This window comes from Hydra vulgaris, chromosome 02 (assembly GCF_038396675.1).
Source record: "Hydra vulgaris chromosome 02, alternate assembly HydraT2T_AEP".
NCBI classification, from domain to species: Eukaryota; Metazoa; Cnidaria; class Hydrozoa; order Anthoathecata; family Hydridae; genus Hydra; species Hydra vulgaris.
The window spans coordinates 36,734,575-36,760,000 of record NC_088921.1 but is presented as its reverse complement, the minus strand read 5'-3'; the positions used below and the strand labels follow the sequence as shown (position 1 = coordinate 36,760,000).

The following is a 25,426-nucleotide window of genomic DNA, read 5'->3' as shown; positions in this document are numbered from 1 at the left end:
TTTATGTTTTTAACATGGCTAAGACTTGGTTTTTCTTTAAGTTTTACTTCCTGGTTATTTAAAACACCAAAATCTACTGTTTCAAGATACCTTATTACATGGTCAAATTTTATATATCTTAAACTTGGTGCTATACCAATTTGGCCAAATTTAGACCAACTTAAACATAATATGCCAAAATGCTTTAAAGAGACATATCCTCAAACGAAGGTTATTATTGATTGTACTGAGTTGCTTTGTCAAAGACCTTCCAGCCTAACGATTCAAAGAAGTCTGTTTTCACATTATAAGCATCACGTAACCTATAAAGGATTAGTTGGCATTGCTCCTTCTGGTGCAGTAACATTTGTTAGTGAACTATTTGTTGGCTCTATTTCTGATATTGAAATAGTTAAGCAATCAGGACTTTTGCAAAAAGAGCTATGGGAGAGTGGTGATTCTATAATGGCTGATAGGGGTTTTTTAATTAATGATCTGCTTAAGCCTTTAGGTGTAACACTGAATATTCCAGCCTTTTTAAATGGGAGAGATCAGCTATCACATGAAGAGGTTATAGAAAGTCAAACAATAGCAGCTTTAAGAATTCATGTAGAACGTGCCATACAACGAATTAAGAAAAATAAACAAATACGAAATGAAATACCTCTTGTTTTATATGGATCAATTAATCAAATCTGGACTGTAAGCTGTTTATTGTGTAACTTTATGGATCCTCTTATAAAACAGTAAAAATATAAGATATGTAATATTTATTACTGAGAAACGTAGAATGATAAAATATATTTTTTATAAAAATCGCTTAACTTATCGATAACATCTAAAAAATAAAATTCATCAAAATCAACATTTACAATAATAATTCCTTTATAAACATAAACTATGAACAAACAATGAGTTAGTCCAGATAAACCCATGGCCATTTGGACTTGTGTATAATAGCCAAATAAGTGATCCTTCTTTAGAAATAATTCTCCTGTAGGTAATGAACCAATATAAAATGTTTCTTCCTTAATTAAATCATTAGGATTTTCATTTCTTTTTGTGTAAGGACACTTAATTTCAATTAAACATGGCTTTGAATCAATTAAAACAAGTCCATCTGGACTTGCACCAAGCCAAGGGATGCATGGTTGAACTAATAATCCAGTCTCAAGTATTTTGATATTTTGGTTTAATCGATAAATCATTACATTTTTAAATTTTTCTTTTGCAATGTCTTTATTAATATTACCGTGATTTAGCATTTCTTTAACATTGTTGGATTTTTTAATGTCTTCTGTAAGTTGTTTTATCAAAAATTCAAAGTTACTTTTCCTAATATAAATCTTATGTGCATTTGATGATGTTATTCTATATTTTCTCTCCTTAAACCATTGTGCACATTGCCTTTGTTTTACAGTTTTTTTTTGTAATGATATACTTTCTTCTTGTGAGACAATTATTTTTTTCATAAACTCCATTTCTTTTGGGGAATAATTCCATGTATCAGGTATATCTAAAAATTTACTAGGTAAGGTAAGGTTAGAAGTTATAATAGACTCGCATTCAACATTTTGACATAAGTGTGATAAAACAATAAAATTTCGTTCAACTGGTAAAAGTTGATATGAAAGTGGGGATCCTAAACACTGCATGCCAAATTTTGTGATTTCTGAATCAATGAGAATTTTATTTGGTATAATATGAGCATAGCCAATATTTGGGTTAATTTTTTTTAAATTATTCTGTAGCTTCATTACAGCATTTAAGTTATCTATAAAATTGAAGTTACGTCTTGCCTCATATACTGTTGGGTTAATCCCTTTTTTTGTAAAATTAGCATGAAGTACGTTTTTCATTACAGGATATATTTTTTTCTGTTTCTCACCAGGCACTCCCCATTTTCTTAAAGTACTTGTGCAAGCGATTTCAGAAGGAACAACTTTAAAAGAATTTAATGAGTAATCTGCCAACTCTAACAGTAAAGCCATAATGTGATTGCAATAACCACTTAATCCAGCTGGGCAACTGCAAGAAGCCTTATCAACTTGACTATTTTTGCGATTTATATATATTTGCATTTTACGAATCATTTTTTTCATACTTGCTCGACAGGTACATTTTGCAATGAAGTGTTTGAGTGTTCGTGTTGTAAATAAGCTGTCTGTAGAAATGTAACGTTCTTGCTTAAATTTCAGTCCTCTTTCTAACGTTTTTTTAATAGTTTTTCCTTTTAATTTACCGCATTTGTTCATATGATTATCAATTTCACGTCTGGTGAACACTGGGAGAAACTCAAGAGATTTTCCCCAGCACATATCTTCTTTTAACGATACATCTTTTTTTGTATTTAATTCTATCTTCAGATCTCTATTTATATCGTCTAATATTAGATTTTGAATTTTTTTATCTTTAAAGCAGTCACTATTAAATCCATTCATTTTTTATTAGACAAGTAATCTATTAAGAATTATCCTTTAAATTGTTTGCCGCTAATTGTTTACATTTTTGTCCTTACTGGCCTCTTTTTCAAGCTGAGAAATTAGTTGCGCAATCGAATTAGAGAAATGTCTATTATTTTGCGTTCCATCTATTTAAAGTTTAAATTTTAAACATTATTTTCGGTACGAGTTGCGAGCGCGTTGTTTATTAATTTGTAGAAGAGATTTAAAGTTGTATTTGTGATTCAAATTCAGTTTTTGTCAAGTTTTCAAATTTTGCGGTAATAAAAAGCAGGTAAGTATAAATAATGAAATTGTTTATGAATTATTAGCTTGCGAGTAATTTTTTATTTTAAAATTTTAGACAAATAGAAACTGTCAGCAGCAATCAATGGAGAGTACTCATAATAAAGAAAAAAATGTTTTTAAAACTCATAATAATAAGAAACCATCTGGTGCTCAATACAGAAAACGTAAAGCAGAAAAAGTTGATAATTTGAAGAAAAATTATAAAAAACTTGAAAATTATTATACATCGGAAAATAGTGATTGTAATAAAATAAAGGAAGGAGAAAATGTTGCGCATGTACTTAGTGATACATCAACCAGCGATGAAGAAGACGGAATAGTATCAGTTGGAAATGTTCACTACGATGAAAAAGATATCGATAACGAAAATGATGATGGCCAAGATGGTGATGTAAATGATCGCACCAAAGAAACAGCAATCGATTACTCAGACTGTGGTTTGTGGCCAATTCATCGCAACATTCAATTTGTTGATTATGTAATTAATATAAGTGCAATACAAGTGAATTTGGACACATATCAACGCGATAATAGAAGACGACATTTTTCAAATGCTCATTACAACCAAAAACTTTCAAATGGTGAGGTTATTTCACGACGATGGCTTGTGTACTCAGTTTCTAAAGATGCGGTATTTTGTTTTTGCTGCAAACTTTTTGATTTCAACATGAATTTAAAGTTAAACGGAAATGGATTCAATAAATGGAAGAATTTAACAGAAGCATTAAAAATTCACGAAAATAGTAAGTCACGCAGAAATGCTTATCAACTATGGATTGAGACAGAAATACGAATGAAAGCTGGTGAAACTATTGATAAACAAGAACAAAAACTAATCGAAAAGGAGAGTTAAAGGTGGCGAAGTGTTCTTGAACGATTAATGAACATTACTTTATACTTGGCAACAAATAATATGGCCTTCAGAGGTTCTTCTGATAAATTGTATGCAGTTAATAACGGCAAATTTTTAGGGTTGGTACAATTACTCGCTAAATTTGATCCTATCATGTTAAACCACGTCACGCTAGCTCTTAAAGGATATATTTCTGATCATTACTGTGGAAAAACCATTCAAAATGAAATGATAGATATAATGGCATCAAAATTAACCAACATAATTATATCCAAAGCTCTAAAAAGTACATATTATTCTATTATTGCTGACTGCACTCCTGACGTATCTCACAAAGAACAGCTCTCGCTTACGATTAGAATTGTAAATATATCAGAATATCCTATAAAAATAAATGAACACTTTCTTGGGTTTTTCAATGTTAACGACACGACAGGTCTTGGTTTAACAGAAATCATAATTGGAGCTTTAAAAGATTTTGGACTGAATATAAGCTTTTGTCGAGGGCAAGGTTACGATAACGGTGCAAATATGAAAGGTAAAAAAATAGTTCTGCAAAAGCGAATATTAGATTTGAATCCTTTGGCTTTTTATCTTCCGTGTGGAAGTCATTCTCTCAATTTGGTTATTTGTGACACAGCGCAGTCTTCACTAAATTCCATTAACGTTTTTGGCATAATACAAAGATTATTCACATTATTTTCTGCATCAACTTCACGCTGGAATGTTTTACTTAGTCATACAACAAACTTCACTCTTAAACGATTATGCGACACTCGTTGGGAAGCCATAATTGAGAGGCTCAAAGCCATCCGATACCAAATAAGCAGTACATGATGCTTTAATTACTATATATGAAACTGAAACCAAAACTCCCAATATTGCGCACGAAGCGCAAACATTAGCAGAACAATTAAAAGACTATATTTTTTAGTATCTTTAATTGCATGGTACAATGTACTATTCCAAATAAACGTTGTTAGTAAAGCAATGCAAGCCAAAGACATGGATCTAGTACAGTGCGCTAAAATGTTGAAAAAATGCATCACATTTTTGGAAAATTACAGAACGTTTGGCTTTAAACAAGCAACGGTTAGAGTTAGCTGAAGATTTAAACATCGATCCAATATTTAAGCCGCTTAAAAGAGTGCGACGAGTGAAACGTCATTATGATGAAAATGCTGCTGACGAACCAATTCAAAATCCCGAGAAGAAACTTTAAGTAACATTTTTTAACCCTTTATTAGATACATGTCTGTCGTCAATAAATGAAAGATTTGAACAACTTAATGAATATGTAAATATATGGAGTTTTTTTATTTAATTTGGATAATTTGCCCATCAAGAATTGTGTAAACAATTACAAGAAAAATTAACTGTAAATACAAAATCAGAAATTAATGGTGCTTTGCTATGCGACGAACTAATAAGTGTGCAGTTTTTTATTAAAGATAAATTAAGCAATGTTGAAAATGAAATAAATACAAAAGAGATGACACCACTTTTTATACTAAATTTTATTAAAAAACATTGTCTACAAAAGTTATATTCAAATACATGGATTGTTCTGCGCATTCTTCTTACAATACCTGTTACTGTTGCTAGTGGAGAACGTAGTTTTTCTAAACTAAAGTTAATCAAAACATATTTAAGAAATACCATGTTGCAAGATCGACTTAATTCTCTATCTATGTTATCAATCGAGCAAGAAATAGCTGAAAATTTAGATTTTTCTAGTTTGATAAGAGATTTCGCGGACAAAAATGCTAGAAAAGTTACATTTTAAAATTTAATAACTCTTGTTTATATAGTTAGAGGATTTATTATATGTTTAATAAAAACATTTGTTATTTTAAAAGCAGCGTTGCGTTGTCTATTTATCTAGTCACTCATTTCTATAAACCCATATCATGAAAAGTCTAAGTTTATAATTTTAATAAAAAATTAATTAAATAAGAAACTTGATGCACAATATGGATCTCTTTGCATTAAACTATATTTTCCCTTTAGCACTCTTGTTCATCATTTTAGAGCATTGGTCTTGTTAATGGTAACAACCCACCCATATATACCTAGGGGCGCGTTCACAAGTTTTGCCCAACCTATCAAAAAAGCTAAGGCCGGCGCTGTATATATATATATATATATATATATATATATATATATATATATATATATATATATATATATATATATATATATATATATATGTATGTATGTATATATTATATATTTAAAGTTCACAAATTATTGATTCATTAACGCTTGTAATGAAGTATCAACAACAAAATAATCTGAAGTGTATCTTTAAATGTAAAAGTCTAATCTTATATATTGTGTGATGTGTGAGTATTCAAATTGAATTGGAGTGTTTTCAGTTATTACAATCTCTGCGCTATCATTAAATGCAAAGCGTTTATTTTGCTTTCCTTCCTGATTAACTTTGTGAAACATCCTTTTTGCTAAAAAATTTGTTCCATCAAATCGACAAGGATCAAAAACTTTTTTAGCTGCTTCTATGGTTGTTATTTTCATAAGGAGTTTTTTTTTTTTGTTATTGTGTGTCTGTAGCATGCTACAAGTCTGTAGCATGCTACAACCATACGCTTTCATCAGAGTTACTATATTTTTCATAACTCCCCATGGAATGAATAATGAAACTGAAGGAGCTAAACCAGTTGTCTTTCCTTTTGCTAGTTTACGAAGAAATGCTTTACTGATTTCTTTAAGGTAGCCATCTATCATTGGACCAGCCAATACCAGATGGCAACCTACATTTCTCTCAACAATATCATTCATTTCATCTCCACCAAAAGATTTTTCACTATGAATACCATTAATTATTTCTTTAGTCCATCTGGGTTGGCATGTTCCAACCCTCAGTTCTTCTTCAACCCAAAAGTTATTACTTCGCTCTATGGACATATTTGAATGCTTAAAATTGCTTAAAACTTGAATACTTAAAACGGATAGAGTAAATGTGTTTTCGCTCCATCCGCATAATAAATAATTTTTTAAAATCTCATAAATCTTAGCAAGTGGGAGAAAAACAATCAAAAATAACCGCCGTGTATCACTATTTAGCATTTTAAATTCTCTATCGCTTGATATACCGCACAAATTTAATAAATCAATTATTAATGAGTTATTAAGATTTTTTATTTCAACTATTACACAAAAACTTATTATTTTAACTATTACGAAAAAACCTATTTATTCATTATCTCAAAATGATGTTTTTAGACTTAGTGCATTTCCCTTGCATATCGACGATTTTATATCTTTATAGGGATTTTCCCAAAATTTGGAGCCAAGTATATTTTTTCTCGGGGAATTTAAAAATACTAATCTAAGGACTTGATTAACTTAAGAATGCCTCATTTATCTTATTTTATTCAAGGTTATTGACTTTGATAAATTATTGTTGTTGTTTTTTTTGAGTTAAAAAAAAAAGGCTGTCACCCGAAACCACTGGGGAAAATGTTGACTGTATATCATTACTTTATTTTAGGTCTACTGAAAAAAGTTATTACTTTTGAAACTTACTACTGAAAATTTGTGCATTAATGCATAAATTTAACTTTTTTCAGTAGACAATGCATAATCTCTGTAATATTAGATCAAAGTCACTCAAAAATAACATTTTTTCAGAAATCAGAAAATCTTAAATTTTGTAACAAAGAAGAATGTTTTTTAAAACAGTTTTTTTAAATTAAAACTTCAATATAGTGTAATTAAATAATTAATTTTGGACATATTTATTCATAGGCATACGAAGGGGGCAAGAGAAAGGCAACTTCGCCCTTTTTTTATTTCATAAAAATGAGTTGATAGTGATTTTTGAAATAATGGTATGAGCAAGTTAAAAAAAAAATTAGTTTAACTAGAATTTTATGCTTTTTTTCATGAGCAGTTTTCTATGGGAAATCTTTTGAAAATCTTTTGAAAGAAAAATTAAAAAAATGTTTTTCCTTATATGTTCCCTTTTGAAAAATACAGTCAAAAACAGCTATAAAAGGTAATCTAATATTTATTATAGTTAAAGCAGAATTAATATGTTAATTAAAAGTAATATGTCTTATTGAGATTTATAATTGGTTTTTAAGTTATTTTTAAAACTTAAGTTTGTTTTTAGAGGCAATGTAAAATTTCTCTAGATTTGGCAAACATTTTACAAAAAAAATAATGTATATTTAACGCCAGGTTGGATTTTCTGCAAAAAAAGCAGTAAAAACTGATGAAGATTTTAGTTCGATAATAGAAGATTGCATCAGTTCGATAAAAGGTCCATGCATCCGGTGTGAGCAGGCATGCAAATCCGGTGTGAGTTGGGGGGCAAGTTGCACCTCCCTTTGCCCTATTTGTTTACCCATGATTAAATATGTTTTTAACTAGTTATTAATTAACGCTATATTTAATTTTTAATTAAAAGAATTGTTTTAAAAAACATTCTTTCCTTCATTATAAAATTTAAGCTTTTCAAAATTCTTAAACGATGTTATTTACTTTGATCAAATATTACAGAGACTATGCAAAAAAAAATTTTTTTTTAGTAGACCTAGGAATAAGTAAATATAATAAAAATAAATATACAGTTGATATTTTTTCAGAAGATTTTGGGTGATCAATAATTAACAAATCAATAATTTTAAATAAAATCGAATAAACAAGGCATTTTTTTGAAACCAGTAGAATTATTGAGTTCCTTAGCAAAAATCTATTTGGGTTCCAAATTTTTAGAAAACCCTCCAAACCATCAAGATATTATATGTCAAAGTTGTATTTTTGTCTCAGATAATCACAAAAATGCTGAATCAGTGTATATTTTTAGCTAAATTTTTTTTCACTGGTTATTTAATACGGACAGCAAATGATGTAAAAATGAAACAATTCTTAGCCGTATGGGTGATAAAATTTTTTTTGGCTAATTTTATAAAATGACTCTATTAGAGAAAATAAATCAAGGACTAAAGCAGCCGTGGTGTAGTGGTCTGATATGCCACATTGGTAAGGAAATAGGTGTGAAATTACTAGTAAAATATTTCCCGCAGTGCTCTGTGATAAGACTCTGTGGTAAGAATTTCTTGGTATTGTGGTTTATCCTCTTCCGGCAAATTGCCATATAGAGGCCATATACCAAGGCCCGCGAAGACGAGTTCAATTCATTAAAGAGCGTCATGACTCGCTTCGACGGACCAAGAGTAAGTGAGTTTAAGAAGAACAGAATATATTGAAAAGTTAGAAGAAGTCGAGTTAAAAAGCTAGCATAAAGAAATTGGACATTGCACTGGATGCTAGAATGTGCAAAAGATCGTAATGACTTCTTGGAACACCTAAATAACTAAAACAAACTTTTTTGTATTAGTAATATTAGTGATATTTGTAATTGAGACTTTGAATTACATTGAAAAAAATGTTAACGAAATTGAATCTAATATCAGCACTTATTCTCTTAACATTGAGAACTTTCCACCATGACACAACAATGTTAATAAAATCTGCTGTATTTTGTCTTTCTTTCATATGCTGCAGTCCTGGATAATTAATTAAAGAATGGTAAGTTTTGTCACAAAATACCCTTAAACAGGTAGAAACTAACTGCCTCTCAATTGGCTTTGGAAATATTGAAACTTCATTTAATTTCCATCGCATGTTATAGCTTTAACTTGACCCGAAGACTCCTTTATTGATTGGATAGTAATATTAATTTGTTCAAAAAGAAATTGAGAGTTCAATTTACTTATAGGTATCATTTTGGAAATGAACGATGGTCCACCAAATAAGCAATTAACCATTAAAACCAATATAGCTTTTGCAAGAGAAGTTGAATCGTCGATTGCTCTTCCAAATAATGTAACACCATGGTATAACAACATTTTTTTAACATAAACCTCATCATGCAATAAATAAAAAAGTTTCTGTTTTTCTTCAACAGATTGAAAAATATTAGTCAAAAAATGTTTCTCATTTAATTTAGAAACTTTTGAAGTTCTTGTCAAAGTTCTTACTGAAGACAATTGGTAATCTGTTCGCAGTTGATTATACAAACTTCTGGATGTAGCAAAATACTGAAAAGATCTAATAATAACCTCCTTAGAATAAATCTTACTACCAACACACTGTGTACCCATAGAAGCTAAATGTTCCATTACAGTTTCTTTTCTGCCTGGAATTAAATTTTTCAAATAACACAAAACTTTTTCTAATATAGACCATGTGTTGATTTTTGAAATTCTGTTTTTAGAAATTGTAGGAACTTTATTTTGGCACCATAATGATAAGTTTCAAAATGCAAATCCTCACTAATCTTGATTAAAAAATATGGAACTCCATATGAATAAACTTGTGATTGTAAATGAATAGTGTTATTAATTATAAAGCAAACTAATGGAGGTAATACTGCAGTTAAGTGGCGTAAAATTAACTTAATATTTTTGCTTTTAACGCTCTCGCTCGCAGAGGCTAAAAGTTCCTAAAATAATTATAAAAACCAAAGTAGAAAAATTTCAAAAAACTCCCTCCGTCTGGAAATATGGTATACATTTCAACAAAAATCGTAGATTATTGTGATTATAAAAGTAAATTGGCAACTGTCATTACATGGTTATAGTAAATACTCATGACAATATAACCTGAAATATTTGACGTAAGCAATATCATTCTTAATTAAAAACTTAACGCTCAAACATCATTGTTTCTTGAGACAAATAAAATTAATACCGCTGCAAGACGAGTATGGAAAATTCTGAAGGAAATTTGTTAAACTTAGATAGAAGGGATTCCAAATATAAACAATTAACCAAAGAACAACGTCAAGGTATATTAAAATATAGTATAGTAAAGAAAAACTTCGTGGCGAAGGTGGACTGCTAGAAAAATATGTATGTTCCAAAGAAGCGTACAATTAAGCCAAATCAAATTTCGAGTGAAAAAAATCATTCCTATTTAATTAAAATGTTTCAAATAAAGTTAATATAACATACTTGTCATGTACATTTTTTGATTTATTTTATTTTTTCGCAAATGTATACCATATTTCCGGACAACAAAAATCGCTAAAATGTATACCATATTTCCGGACGGAGGGTATTTTTTTTAATACGTTTTTGTTTAATATTTTTGTTTTTTGTTTTTATTGTTGATATTTAATTATTTTATCATTGTTAATATTTACTTATTACATTATTAATTATGTAAAGAAATTTAAATTTTTATATTTTATGATTGTATAATTTTAGTTTGTTTTAGACAAATTTCTTATTACAATTATAGAATATAGGATACTACAATTATTGTTCTTGCTAATATGTTTTTAAAAATAATTGAAAATAATAATTGAAAATTTTTATTTATCAACTACAGAGGATACTGACGAGACACACAAGATAGAAACGCCAAAAATATTGGAAACTCTTTAAATGTTTGACGCCAAATAAATTCATGAAGATGTGATGTAAACAAGTCTTCACGCGTACGAAACTGCTGTCAAAGTTTACGTTAGACACGCATCCAAAGGTTTTCGACGTTTTGTGTATGAACACCGCTATCAAGGGGATTGACAAAATTGCGTTTATGCACGACAACTGAATTTGAATATATACCACCTTGGAGGTTATCTAAACCAGCATAAGAAGCCCAGCCATCGGAAATGATATGACCTCCTGGCAAAATAAACCTTTCTATAAGGTTTTTGAGAGTTTGTGCATTCCGATTGGAAACTTTAACTAAGAAGCACTTGCGTGACTCTCTTTCGATTCTACCAAACACTATTGTTGCTGAAGATGAAATCCTGGCTGAACCATGTGTGTTGCAAAAAAATTGGTGTTTAATGGAGCTTGGTTACTCTATTAAACGACCATTATCTGCTTTACAGTAGTTAGCAAAGCGCAGATTGATAAAAAATAGAATGTACTGTGATACGCGCCAACGTCAGTTTGGGTTAAACGCAAATCAAAATGTCACAGATGAGTACCGGTGGTATTGTAAAGGTTGCAAACAGCGGCAAAGTGTAAGAGAGGGATCCTTCTTCAGTCAAAGTAGGTTGACGCTTCAAAAGTTGATTTGTTATATTTATGGGAGGAGTCGGAATATGTTACAGAGCGATATACAACATGAAGCCTGTATGAATGTCGCTAGCCATATATTAGATGATTAAGGAAACTTTTGCCAAGATGTCTGCGAAGTTTACCTGGAAACAAATCCAACAATGATAGGGGGTTTTAACGCTGTCGGGACACCAATACAATTGGTATATAAATATATATAAATATTTATATATAAATATAATACGTATATAATATATATATAATAGAAATGAAAAAATAAGAAAATTTAACAGTGACTATTACTTCTACTTATTTTTTGTATGAGGCTTTTCTTTTCTTTTTATAGATTTCGAATTTTTCCATATTTCGAATGTGGTTTTCTTTGACGCAACATCACTTTCAGATTATTTTTTTCATTTTCACCATCGCAGAGTTTAATCAAGCAAAAATTAAAAATTAATTTACGCTACTTAACTGCAGTATTTAACGGAACACCTAAATGGAACACCTAAATGGAACACCTAAATCTCTTTCATTATTTAAAAATTTTTTTTTCATATCAGCAAATCTTTTTCTAAAGAAGTGGGTAGTTCATCTTGAGCGAAATTTCGAAAACACGAAGAAGTACGAGTTGTTGCACGTAATGGAGGAAGATGGGTAGGAATTTGACAAGACCAATGGTATGCCAGGCCAAATAGATGGTGGAAATTTAGGATGATATTTTCCTCTAAATATTTATTTTTCAAAATTTATCGGCCAATGCTCATAAAACTACATAAACTACACCAATGCACAAACTACAGTGTTATTAGTTACTTTTAGGTTTGCATTTGGAATTACTTTAATCCACATTTGTTTTTCTTCACTTTTAGGAAATCGATATACTGAAAGCTTTAAATTATCAGATTTCTTTTTTGCAGATAAATAATTTGTAATGCAGACATAAATGCAACATTTTTTGCCAATATTTTAATATCACTAAAATGGCGACTAAAGTTAGCGAAATTTTAAATAGGCCCCGAGTCAGATACGCGGTTTTCACGTTGGCTAGGCCTGAAGTAGAGATCGCCGTGGGATAAATGAACAAAATGGCAACCTTGTTTAGGTTACTTTTAAGACAATTTTAATGAATATAGGTTTAGTTAGTCGATTATTTGATATTTTTTAACAAAATTATATTATATTGTTTAATATAGATATATATATATTTTTTTGTTTATTTTAGTTTTCAGATAATCCCACTGCAAGCTAAATAAGATTGCGGTAGGAGGGAAAAATTTCTGAAAATTTATAAATGTCCTCTCCCGTGTTTTAAACACCTAAGAGAAATAAAAGCGAGCTTCAGACAAAAAAAGCTTGATTTTTTAATGTTTTGAAATTTTACTTGATGATCTTGATTTTGTATGTACATACGCAGAGACAGAATGGGTCTTTAAAAAAAAACTGTTTTTTCCAAAAAAAGGATGAAAAAACGTGGTTTAGTGCGGACTCACTCTATGTTACTCACCTTATTAATATAGTATTCTTATAGTTTATACTATAATTGTACACTATAACTTTTTTGTAGGGAAGGGGGGGGGGGGGATTTCCACTCTGTGCGTGACAACATACTGAAACAGGCAAACTAGATAGCAGATGAATTAATGCACTTTTAAAAAAATTATGTCGTATATTTAACAAGCATAAAAAATATTTTTATACATAAATTATATTCATTAAATATTTAAATTAGATATTTATTAAACATTTAAATAAATTATAGATGGATTTGAAACAATTTTACTCTCTCTTGAAACAATTTTAAATCTCTTTTTTGAAACAAAGTTTGAAACAAATTTCGAAAAAAAAAAAAAAAATTAAAAGCAAAACAAATAAAATAAATTTATACTATTTTATATCCATTATGCAAAATTGGAAATTCACTATGCAAAAAAGTTTAAAAACTGCCCAAATTTAATTTTTTCTCATTGTAGTGTTTGTGCACTGTGAAAAATATTTCAACAAATTTTAATAACTATTCTAGAGCCACTTAAACATTTAACAGGTCTCTAGCCAGCAAGCATTTCAACGTTGATTCAACGTTGATAACGCGTCGATTTATTGACGTTGATTTTAGCGTTGAAATGGAAACAAAATATCGACGTTGAAATATCAACATTGATTCAACGTCAATAAATTAACGTTGTACTGACGTTGATTTACAAACGTTGATTTGGAAACAAGAAATCGACGTTGAAATATCTATATTGATTCAACGTCAATAAATTAACATTGAACTGATGTTGACTTATAAACGTTGATTTAAGCGTTGATTTGGAAACAGGAAATTGACGTTCTAATATCTACATCGCTTCAACGTCAAAAAAGCAACGTTGAAACATAACACTTTAAAAAATTTACTAAAATGTATTTGTTAAAATTTTTTTTAAAGGAGATAATTTATTTTTCTTATTCAAAACTACTTCCGCTTTCATTTGACTCAACGTCAGCGTCTATTACGAATTCATCTTGATTTTTTTCTTTATCACTTTCGTGAACTTCATCGTCTATTTCGGGGTTGTCAGATTTCCGTTTACCTCCATTCAAACGATAAGGTGCATACTTTAGGCAAGAGGCTATAAATGATCTAGCTTCTTTGTCTGTTGCCTTAGCCTCACAGCGCTTCATCGATTCTAAAAAATAAATGCAAAAACATTCAAATTTGGTCAAGTGAATAAATTTGTATAGAAAGGAGGAAAGAATATCTTCAATTTACATTATTTCATAAGAATACATGAAGTTTACAATTTTAATGTAAACTAATATATTTTAATTTTTGAGTTTGAGAATTCAACTAAATTTATTTATTTTCAACAGGCAGCCATTAAAAAGAAATATAAATATATAAAAATATATAGATCAACATCTTTTCCAATTTTCAACACTTAAAATTAAAATTATAGCTATCAATTATTGCTTCGTAAACATTTAACCCTTCCATAGGTAATTTCATGAAAAATAACTAACAAACTTTTTGAAAACTCTTTTGTCAGCTCCAAGTTTTCTATCAAACTCATATAAAGCGTCTATATCATCAAATTGTATTAATCATCATCATCGTTTATATCATCAAACTGTATTAATATATCTCCTTCATCATCTTGCATTCTGGTTCCATTGTGTCTAACTTTTTAGATATTTCGCTTATTTGCAAAGTTATTTGGGCCAATTTCCATAATACTATATGTCGAAATCCTGAGTTTGAAAACAGAAAGTACTTTATAAATATAACTATCATATATATATATATATATATATATATATATATATATATATATATATATATATATATATATATATATATATATATACATACATATATTATAGTATATATTACATATATATAATACATATATTATAGTATATATTACATATATATATGTATACATAATATATACTATATTATATGTATATATATATATATATATATATATATATATATATATATATATATATATATATATATATATATATATATATATAATATATACAATATTAAATGATATACTTGAATGAATATGTTGCATACAAAACAACAGCAAGTTGAAGGACAGCTGAAACTCACAAATGATTTGGCAAAGAAACCTACCAATATCTTTTTATATTAAATATTCACTGTATATGACAAAAAGTCAGCCATGCTATACATACAGTCTACCTGCTAACTGTTTTAGAAAACAAATAATTCTACTCCACTTCAGATACTCCTGGTAACATTACAGTCACATGACATATTTACAGTTAATCTTATAACTTATACAAAATACAAAATTCCATATAATCTTAGATTACGAGTTGTAATATATATATACAGACTATTAGTTTATTAACTAAATATACAAGTTATTGTTACTATATTGGTGTAATTCTATTTAAATTTTCTAGATTATCAAGTTGCAATAGTTTGTTATTTTTAAAACACATGTTATTGGACTTCTAGTATTCACGTCTAGCTTACATTACACCAGTTTTAATGACTTTCAACCAATTTTATACTAACAACTCATACCATCAAGACATTCTATTACAGTAGACACACACAAGAACACTTCATTGACTGTCTACATTACATACACATCTATAAGACTCAAAACAGTTCACAACTCTTTGTATGCAAGTTGTACTGCCACATTAAGTGTCCTCTGGTCCCAGTGTCAATTCAGATGTCTGTGGCAATCGCCCTGACAGGATACTCTGAGAATAGTCCTTTTGGGATAATGGGATTCCTAATGATACCTTAACAAGATACCCTGGTGTAGACCCAGAGTGGAACTTCTTTTGGAATGCCGGTCTCAGGCGAAAGCTATATCGATAATGTATGTTTACCACCCTAATAATACAGACCAAACAAATAATTCTGCTCCATCACTGATACTGTCTACACCTCGCACTTACGCTGGACACTAACGACAATTTAATAGAACAACAGTAAATGACTCTTATGTATCTTGAATATTGTTTATTGTTATTGTTTGTTTTCACAACATTTTACTTATTACTTTTTTAGTATTTGACTACTTTGAGGCTCTTTGTTTTCCACTGGACACCTGTCCTTTTGTACTTTTATCTCACTCTGCTAAACGCTTTTTAACTTATTATTCATTCCTAAGATGTTCACTGCTCGATGCAGCTTCACTAAAATGTATTGCATATACAACATAATAATGTTTGCCAGGAGTTTTTGTAATAAAATTGATAATTCGTTTACAAAATCAAACATAAAGCTCTCTTCAGAGGAAGGTTTGCTCTTGCCACAGGAAATAGCTACAGCAAATGGTTGAAAATGAGCAAAGTATGGACCATAAAGCGACTGAAGTAATTTTAAATAATGGTATCCCATCAACATTCACAAATAATTCAATTTTCTCCAGATCTGGAAATTTACTTAAATGTTTTAAAATATTAGTTTCCAAATGATAATAAATGTAATCGCCAACACACTTATTCTGCAGAGGAATGTTACATGGAGTTTTTAATAATGTCTTTACGTCTTTTGGAAGCTTCGCATGGCCATTGTTTCTCAAAATAAAAAGAAGTTGATTCAATGCAGAATGCAAAGTTTGGTTCACAACAACCCATTCTGCTAATTTTCACGTAGATTTCCATTTATTGTTTTGTCTATGTCATCTATGTCTGATTCTGATTCTTGTGTCTTGAATCATAGAAACATATATATCTATACGTTTCCATGATTCAAGACACAAGAATCAGAATCAGAACTACCCTAGTCAAAAATGGAATCTGAGTCAAAATCTGTTTCTTTGACACCTTTAACTTCTTCCTCAATTGATTCTTCTGAAACAACTCTATAACTGAAACAATTATTTGTTGTTTATTTATTTTTGTTGTATTATCTTGCTCAGTAAATAAATCAATTACTATTTTATTCATTTTTCTCCATTATGTAATCTGTGATGACATAGCAACTGAATACTTTTATTTCTATAAATAAATATATTATTATCAGCTTAGCCAGGAATATATTTTATATAGCGTTTTTGCAATATTGGAAATAAAATTGTTATTGTTCTACTAAATATTAGGATTTTTTTATAAAATTGTAATATATATATATATATATATTTTTTATTAAATATTTATTATATATTTTTATTAAATATTTATTAAATTCTTTTATTAAATATTTTTATTACTTTTATATTATATTTTACTTTTTTACTTATATTATATTTTACTTTTTATTATATTTATATAAATATTTTTATTAAATATTTATTAAATATTTTTATTAAATATTTATTAAATATATATACATATATATATTTTTTTATAAAATTGTAATATATATATATATATATATATATATATATATATATATATATATATATACACATATATATACATATATATATATATATGTATATATATATATATATATACATATATATATATATATATATATATGTATGTATGTATGTATGTATTTATGTAGGTTTGTATTTATGTTTTTATATATGTATGTATTTATGAATATATATATTTATATATATTTATATATATGTATACATATATATATATATATATATATATATATATATAATATATATATATATATATATAAATATATATATACATATATATAAATATATATATATATATATATATATATATATATATAAATATATATATATATTTAAATATAAGTAAAAAATTTACGTGCATATATTCAACAGCGCTCGATGAATGATTTCAGAGCTATATAAGTTTGTATGCGAGATTAAATAAAAATAACTACATATTTTTTTTAAACCTTAAAGTTGTAAGCAGAGTCTTAAATGTATAAATTTGTAAATTTGTAAATTTGTAATTTACAAATGTATAGTGTCAGCCCCAAACAAAAGTATATATTGGACTATCAGAAGGAGAATGGAAAAAGAAATGGGCAAACCACAAAACTCATTCGTAAACAGAAAACTACAAAATTCAACCACCCTTTCCAAATACAAATGGAACATAAAAGAAAACCTTAAAATAACACCCAGTTTACTTTTGTAACTAATTAGCTACATAAAAACAAAAAAATATATTTTTGTAATTAAAGCTGTGTAAAACAATGTTTCGTAAGAAAAAGAGAATTCTTTTCAATAATCATTACTAATAATATTAAAATTGAAGCATTTTTACTTCCTACCAGGAGAATAAAAAACGAAAATTATAAACTAAAAAATCTTTAATTATTACCCATAATTGAAAAATACATATGTAATATTGTAAATATTACCACTTTCAAATAAAACATAATTAAAAATAGCACATTTCTGCGAGCGATTGGCCATCTTTATTTTGAATAAGAAGTCTTATTTGTCTCGATATCAAAACGAAAATAAAAAGACATGTTGATTTAACGTTGATTAAATCAACATTAGTTTATTAACAAAAAATCAACGTGGAATAAACGTTGAAAATTCTGACGTTGAGATTTCCACCTCGATAAGACGTTGAAACAACGACTTTTTCTTCAACGTTAGTTTATCAACTACAAATCAACGTGGAATAGACGTTGAAAGTTCTGACGTTAACATTTCAACCAACCTAAGACGTCGACATGACGTCGTTTGCTTGCTGGGTAATAATATTTTCAAAAGTTTTTCAAAAGTATGTCTTGTTGGATCTCAAATAATCAAAAATATCAATTTTATATATATAAAAAAAAAAAAAACTTGAAATAAAAACAATGTTGTGGAACTTTTTTCATTTTTACTTAAAAAATGTCATTATCTTAGCAGTAAAAATTTTTTATTAACATTAGCAACCTGTTTAACATTTAAGGGCTTTGAGGGGGCTCTAGAATAGTTACTAAAATTTGGTAAAAATTTTTTTTACATTGTACAAACACTAAAATGAAAAAAATGTTCATTATGAGTGGTTTTAAAATTTTTTTGCATAGTGGACACTCCTTACTATTTAAAGAGTGCTACTTTTTTTGTCAAAAGACTAAAATATACAAACTTTTTAAATTTTTTAATGTTGTACTAAAATTGACTATAGAAATTTTACGTATCAATTTATTAATATGGGTGCGTAGAGGTTTTACACTTTCAAAGTTAGAAATTCAATGAAGGTTTTCCTTTTCTAAAGTTGCAAATAATTTGTACTGTTTATGAGGCCAGTCTGATATCGGATAAAAAATCGTTTAAAAGGATACTGTCTATTAAACATTTTAATAAATCCCACAAAATGTTATTTTTCTGAATAAGGAAGTACTTTGCAGGTTTTGATTCAGATGATAAGACATGAGAAAGCAGTAGTTTTGTGTAGATGCCATTTAAGGTTGTGTTTGAATAAAATAGGCAAGTGATTTAGATAAGTGTGACAATAGTTTTTTTGAATTTTTGTCTCCAACATTTTAAGTAACTAGTTTAGAGCTACCAAGACATCAGGACATGAGTCATCTTCTGTAAAAGTAAAGAAACTACATGGCATAGCATTTGATAAAGACTGGTTTCAAAAAAATAACAGTGCTTTTTTTTCAAAGGGATGGCCATGACGGAAATTTTTAAAACTTTCAAATTTCTTTTTACCATATACAACTAAAAATGCTGGTCAACTACCAGTTATTTAGTGTTTTTTTTTATGTTTAGCCATGAATCTGTGTTTTACTCAAAAAATTTAATAATTTAATAGGAAATTTAATAGAATCATTAGGGCATGTTCTAAATTTTTATTTCTCTAATTTTTCCTCTAAATTTTGTTGAATAATGTTGTTTTCATCACTTGCAGATATATTGTTATATTTATATTTGTTTTTGGAACAGTATTTTCTTCAGTAGATTTTGTAGAGATGATTTTTTTGTTTTTTGAAGCACTTGTTGAATCGTTATCTAAATTATTTTTATGAATAGCATAAATTATTTTATTCCATTACACAACTTTATACTTTAATGTGGTTAATTTTTAAAGATCAGGAGAAACGAGGTCAGCATTGTAAATTTGGTTTTCTTTGACATAATCAAGATATATCAAACAACAAGCAGCTATTTATGTAAAACAATGGCTGAGGGGATCAAATAACGATGAAAATTTTATACTTGACTTTAATAAAATTTTGTTACAATGTGACTCAAAAGGAATTTTTGTATCTTTTATTTTAGACTTTATACTGCTCTTTATTTTTAGAATTTCTCTTGAACATTGAATTTTCTTCTACAGCAATCGTTTCATTGTACAAATTTTCATCTATTTTTTTACAAGCAAGACCTGCTGAATTTAACATTTAATTTGGCGAAGCATAATCATGAGAGTTGAACCTTCTTTACTTCGACAATGCCATTTTTGAAGGTGCTTAATACATGAAAGTGATACCATTTTTTCCTTAATTTTATGAAAGTGTTTTAGAAATAACAATAATGCAAAAACATGGCAACATAGCTCACTCACACCAACTAAACATTCACAATAGGATTTCTGTGGAACGTTATTTTTAAATAACATTACATCAGGACGAATTTGTTCTCTGTGAACAATTTTTTTTATAAGTCCTTTTACAAACAACGTATAAGGTGAACTAAAACCCGTTAAAGCAATTTTTCTGCTTGTCATAATAGAATATCTTTTTTGTTGTTGACCTAAATTGCCTTCGCGTTTATTTAAAACATACTTTTAATTAGTTATAGAAGGGTACAACGAATCATCACTACATCAAGGAGCAATTGAAGGTGGGATGCGAATATAAAACACTTTTCTGCTTTTCTTTTTAGTTTTTGAGTTAGGGAAGAATACAGTTTAAATTTATTTATTCTGATACGTAATTCATGTAAAGTGCCATTTGTAGATAAGCCATCGTCAGTTAACCATTTTATAAAATTGTCTTTTTTTATTCGAAGTACCATCCTTTATTTTTTATTAAAAAAAGATAGAGATTTTACGATATTTTGTTTTAACGGTTTGATTTATATATTCCCTATAAAGATGGCACCAAAATCTCATACGCCTAACTCACTCCGTATGAAAGTCCCTAATGCTAAAATGAAATTTTAGCATTAGGGACTTTCATACGGAGTGGTCGTGGTTGGGAATCAATATAATGACTCAAAAAATAAAATGCAACTTGTTTAATATATTTTGTATTTTGTCGAAAATTTTCAACAACATAAATATATTTTTAAATTTTTTATTTTTTAAAACAAGTTTTACTAACTACATTAATTGTTATTTTTTGTTTATGTTTTAAATAAATGGCTAGCTAGCAAAAAGTCGCGGTCGTGACAAATTAATAAAAAATTAAACTATTAAATAGCATTAAATTTTACGTCTTCTTTAGGTATTTTTTAACAACTCTAAAATTTTTGAGAACGTATAAATAATACTTTTTTAATAATTTTTGAGAACTTATAAATAATAATTTATAAATAATTTTTGAGAACTTATAAATAATAATTTATAAATAATTTTTGAGAACTTATAAATAATACTTTATAAATGAATTTTTGAGAACTTATAAATAATACTTTATAAATAGTTTTTGAGAACTTATAAATAATACTTTATAAATAATTTTTAGTTACCGTTAAGCACGGTCGTTTAGACTTATAATATATATATATATATATATATATATATATATATATATATATATATATATATATATATATATATATATATATATATATATATATATATATATATATATATATATATATATATATATATATATATTTATATTTATATATATAGCCACATCGGAAAAGAGTACCATAGCAACAGGTTACAAAAGTTTAATGATAAAGATTTTCTTTTATCCCTGCAAAAAAAATTGAATCCTCATATAAGCAAAAAATACAAAAAAAGATAAAAGGTTTATCTTGCTGAATAAACTTAAATTAAAAAATTTCTACACTCAAAAATATTTTAAAAAAGGTTTAAAAGTTGTAAACAAAAACACTAAAATTGCTTTAGCTGAAAGTAGATATTATTCACATTCAGAGGTCTTGTATTTTATTTGAAAAATTTCTTCGTACAGCTGCAAGTTACTTTTCAAAATAATTTCATGAAAAAACTAGTTTAAAATAGAGTTGTTAACCGGAATGTTTCGTACAATTCCGGAAAAATAAAATTCTTTCGGAAGGATATTGAGAATAAGGAATTTTCTTTTTTCGTACCGAATTTTACGAAACAAAAAAAACCGTCGATGTTCATTTCGCAAATGCTTCTTACGAAATGTTGTCTTCCGCAAGTTGAATTACGAAACAAAACTGTTTTGCAACATACGAAAATAGGGCTTACGGAAGTCGCACTTGCGAAATGAGCTATTTCGCTAAACGACGTTTGGGAGTCTATAACAAAATTTTGTTGGCCAAACTGATATAATTGTAAAAATTAAATTTTTTATATACCAAAATGTTTATAATAAAATTTTATTTTCAGTATTGCAACATATGAACATTTTAAGGTTTTATTTTTTGAAATAATGATAAAAAACCAAATTTCTTTCGAAACGAAACTCTTTTGCACTGAAACTTGCGAAACAACTTCATTACGGAAAACACTTACGAAACGCGGCATATTAAAAATATTTAAATACGTTTTATGAATCAAATACGTATGATTAGCTAGGTAACTAAAATACTAATTATTATAATAATTATTGCTATGTTTCAGTTAGTAAATTTTTATAAATAAACCTAGGCTTTCATAAGATATACTAAAAATGTCTTTCAATGAACAAGAGTTAAATAGTGAACATAACTTGAACAACATAAACTTTCCCATTTTGAGGGAAAAAAGAAAATTTAGAGCATGTAAGTCATTTGTTTGGGATCATGTAGATTTGCCTCAAATAGTAAATCGGTAAAAAAAAAAGGGTCGTTATCGAACTAATTTTTAATGTAAACTTGTCGTTAGCTTAACTCAAAGGCAGTTTTTCTCCTGTTCCTTTCTTTATATTCATTACTTACCCGAAGTTGTGAGAGAGCATTTAATTAGCCCCTGAGTCAGTAAGTTAATGGAAAAAAAGAAACGGTTTTATACGAATAAAATTGCGTGATTGGGAAACAATGCTGTCGTTGAAATCAAAAAAAGATATAGGTCATGTAGTCAATCCTAAAAAATAACTACTCCATAAAGTACGTACGCTTTAAATTTGATCCTCCCCTCCCCCGCAATTTTCAACATCCCAACGTTATTGGAACTTATTGGATTATATATATATATATATATATATATATATATATATATATATATATATATATATATATATATATATATATATATATATATATATATATATATATATATATATATATATATATATATATATATATATATATATATATATATATATATATATATATATAGATATATAGATATATATGTAAAAACTATTGAAGAATCATTTAACAACATTATTTTATTTAAATAATAAATAATAATATTTTTTTGTATAACAGTTTAATGAATACTTTCGAGTTTATTCCGTAAGCGCACATTCCGAAACGCTCCTTCCGTAAGGAACTGTTTCGCAAATATTCTTTCGAAATGATTTGTTTCGCAAGTTTCTTTTCGTAAAGAGCTATTACGGAATAATTATTATTTATTTTTTTCGTATAACGCATTACGGAAGGTGAACTTGCGAAAGAACAACTTCCGCAATAACAACTTGAAATACGGAAGATAAAAATGCGAAATTTTCGTAAGTTTTTGTTTACGACGAACAACCCTAGTTTAAAACCTATTTATTTATCTAAAATTAAACAAATTACTCGTTGTCAATGATTAGTTTTTATAATACTGTTACCGTAGCCATTTTAAAAATTCTTCAAGAAATGTAATTCTACTGCGCATGCGTATAATAACTTTCCTCATACAAACGACCGTGTAAGAAAATGAAAAAAAAAAAAGAAACACGTTACAATTCTTTTATAAAAATTTGTAACAAATCGCATTATTAAATTGCAATATTAAAGGCATATTTAAATAATTTCAATAATTCAATATATTAAATCACAGTTGTTTATTTGCTGCGATAGCCGTCTGATAATGGCGACATTCTTTTCATACGCAAAGTTTCATTCTTAACTCTCCAAAAATGGTAAAGTTGTATGGCCTCAACCTTTTCTGCTAATAATAAAATATCACAAAGCTGATTATAATTTTGATCAATTTCATCTTCAGTCAAGTATATTAAATTTACCGTTGAATGGTTGCATATAGGCACATTAAACTGCCATGCATTTTGAATAATATCTTGTCTTGCTTAAAATTTTTGCCGTCCTATCCTTTCAAAGTTCCTTTTACCCCATTAATCGCAGTTTTTCCGTGGGCTGTAGTAAAAAAACTTCCACTCGAGGATTAGAATATTAAACGTCACTTGACAATAGTTTAGCAGTTTGACCGTAAAAAAATTGAGAAACTAAAATATTTTTTATTTCTTTAATCATTAATGTTCAATCTCAAAGCTAAAAACTAAAAAAAATTTTAAAAGAAGTTTGAAACAACTCCAGGTTTCTTAACACGGGTATGCTTTAAACCTAAATTTTAAACATCTTCTACACATGTATGAATATCTGACTCAACCTAAAAAGGTAGTCCCACTTTGGAAAACTTAATTCAAGAAGCAACTGATTTTGACTTTGAGTTTTAAAAAAATGTTATTTACTTATAGAAAAGATTAAAAAACTACATTTTATTGTCTTAAATCAAAAGTACTTTACATAAGCTTTTTTCAGTTTCAGGTAATTAATAAAAAGATATCTGACCTCATCAATGGAACCAAAAATAAGCCTTTGCCCAAGTTTGGAAAGAAGACTTTCAATTGTTTTAAATAAATCTTTGAAAATATCAGACAATAACGCGGTACCTAAAGGCGTAAAAAAAAATTGGTTGCTATCTATGAAGAAAGTGGCTCAATGGGTAAACATATTGTTCATTCTTTGGTTGAATATGATAAATTTACTAAGGAATTACTTATAAATATTTTTGTATGATCCAAATCCAACGAGCATGGCGTTAATTTTCGGCCAAAAATCTTCCAACGCGAATTACTCGCGCGACTATCAAAACTAAGTGTGGTGTAGATTGAAATTTTTTTATGTTTGGTTCAGTCTACACCAAAACATGCAGTTAAGTAACCAAGGTTCATGGCTTAATTGGTCAAAAAGTGAATGTTTTAATATGTTAACATGTTGAAATATAAGTTATAGTTTTTGTTCATGGAAGAATATATGCATTTTTACACTTTTTTCGTATTATTTAAATCATGATCTTGTGTGTTAAAATGTAAATGTTATACAATTTTTGTATTT

The 25,426-nt window shown here is 27.8% G+C and overlaps 3 protein-coding genes across 3 annotated transcripts in view; all 3 read left to right on the top strand.

The window, feature by feature from the left end:
- The window catches only part of LOC136076037 (uncharacterized), a 1,584-nt gene extending 855 nt beyond the window's left edge, over window positions 1-729 (top strand). The window contains exon 1 of the mRNA XM_065789501.1: window positions 1-729. This exon is cut by the window's left edge and continues 855 nt beyond it. Within this exon, the coding sequence (XP_065645573.1) occupies window positions 1-729 (729 nt within the window).
- A 1,829-nt stretch (window positions 730-2,558) lies between these two features.
- LOC136076911 (zinc finger MYM-type protein 5-like) lies at window positions 2,559-5,443 on the top strand. Its single transcript, XM_065790770.1, has 2 exons — window positions 2,559-2,715; window positions 2,785-5,443. Exon 2 carries the CDS (start codon window positions 2,812-2,814, stop codon window positions 3,580-3,582), a length of 771 nt encoding a protein of 256 aa, XP_065646842.1. The 5' UTR covers window positions 2,559-2,715; window positions 2,785-2,811; the 3' UTR covers window positions 3,583-5,443.
- LOC136076036 (zinc finger MYM-type protein 1-like) lies at window positions 3,643-5,368 on the top strand. Its single transcript, XM_065789500.1, has 2 exons — window positions 3,643-4,411; window positions 4,929-5,368. The coding sequence occupies exons 1-2, from the start codon at window positions 3,643-3,645 to the stop codon at window positions 5,366-5,368; spliced, it is 1,209 nt and encodes a 402-aa protein (XP_065645572.1).
- Window positions 5,444-25,426: the final 19,983 nt, after the last annotated feature.

Coding starts and splice junctions, on each gene's coding strand:
- LOC136076911 (XM_065790770.1), top strand. CDS start 2,812: ATGGAGAGTACTCATAATAAAGAAAAAAATGTTTTTAAAACTCATAAT.
- LOC136076036 (XM_065789500.1), top strand. CDS start 3,643: ATGGCCTTCAGAGGTTCTTCTGATAAATTGTATGCAGTTAATAACGGC. Junction 4,412..4,928: donor CATCCGATACCAAATAAGCA/GTACATGATGCT, acceptor TTGCCCATCAAG/AATTGTGTAAACAATTACAA.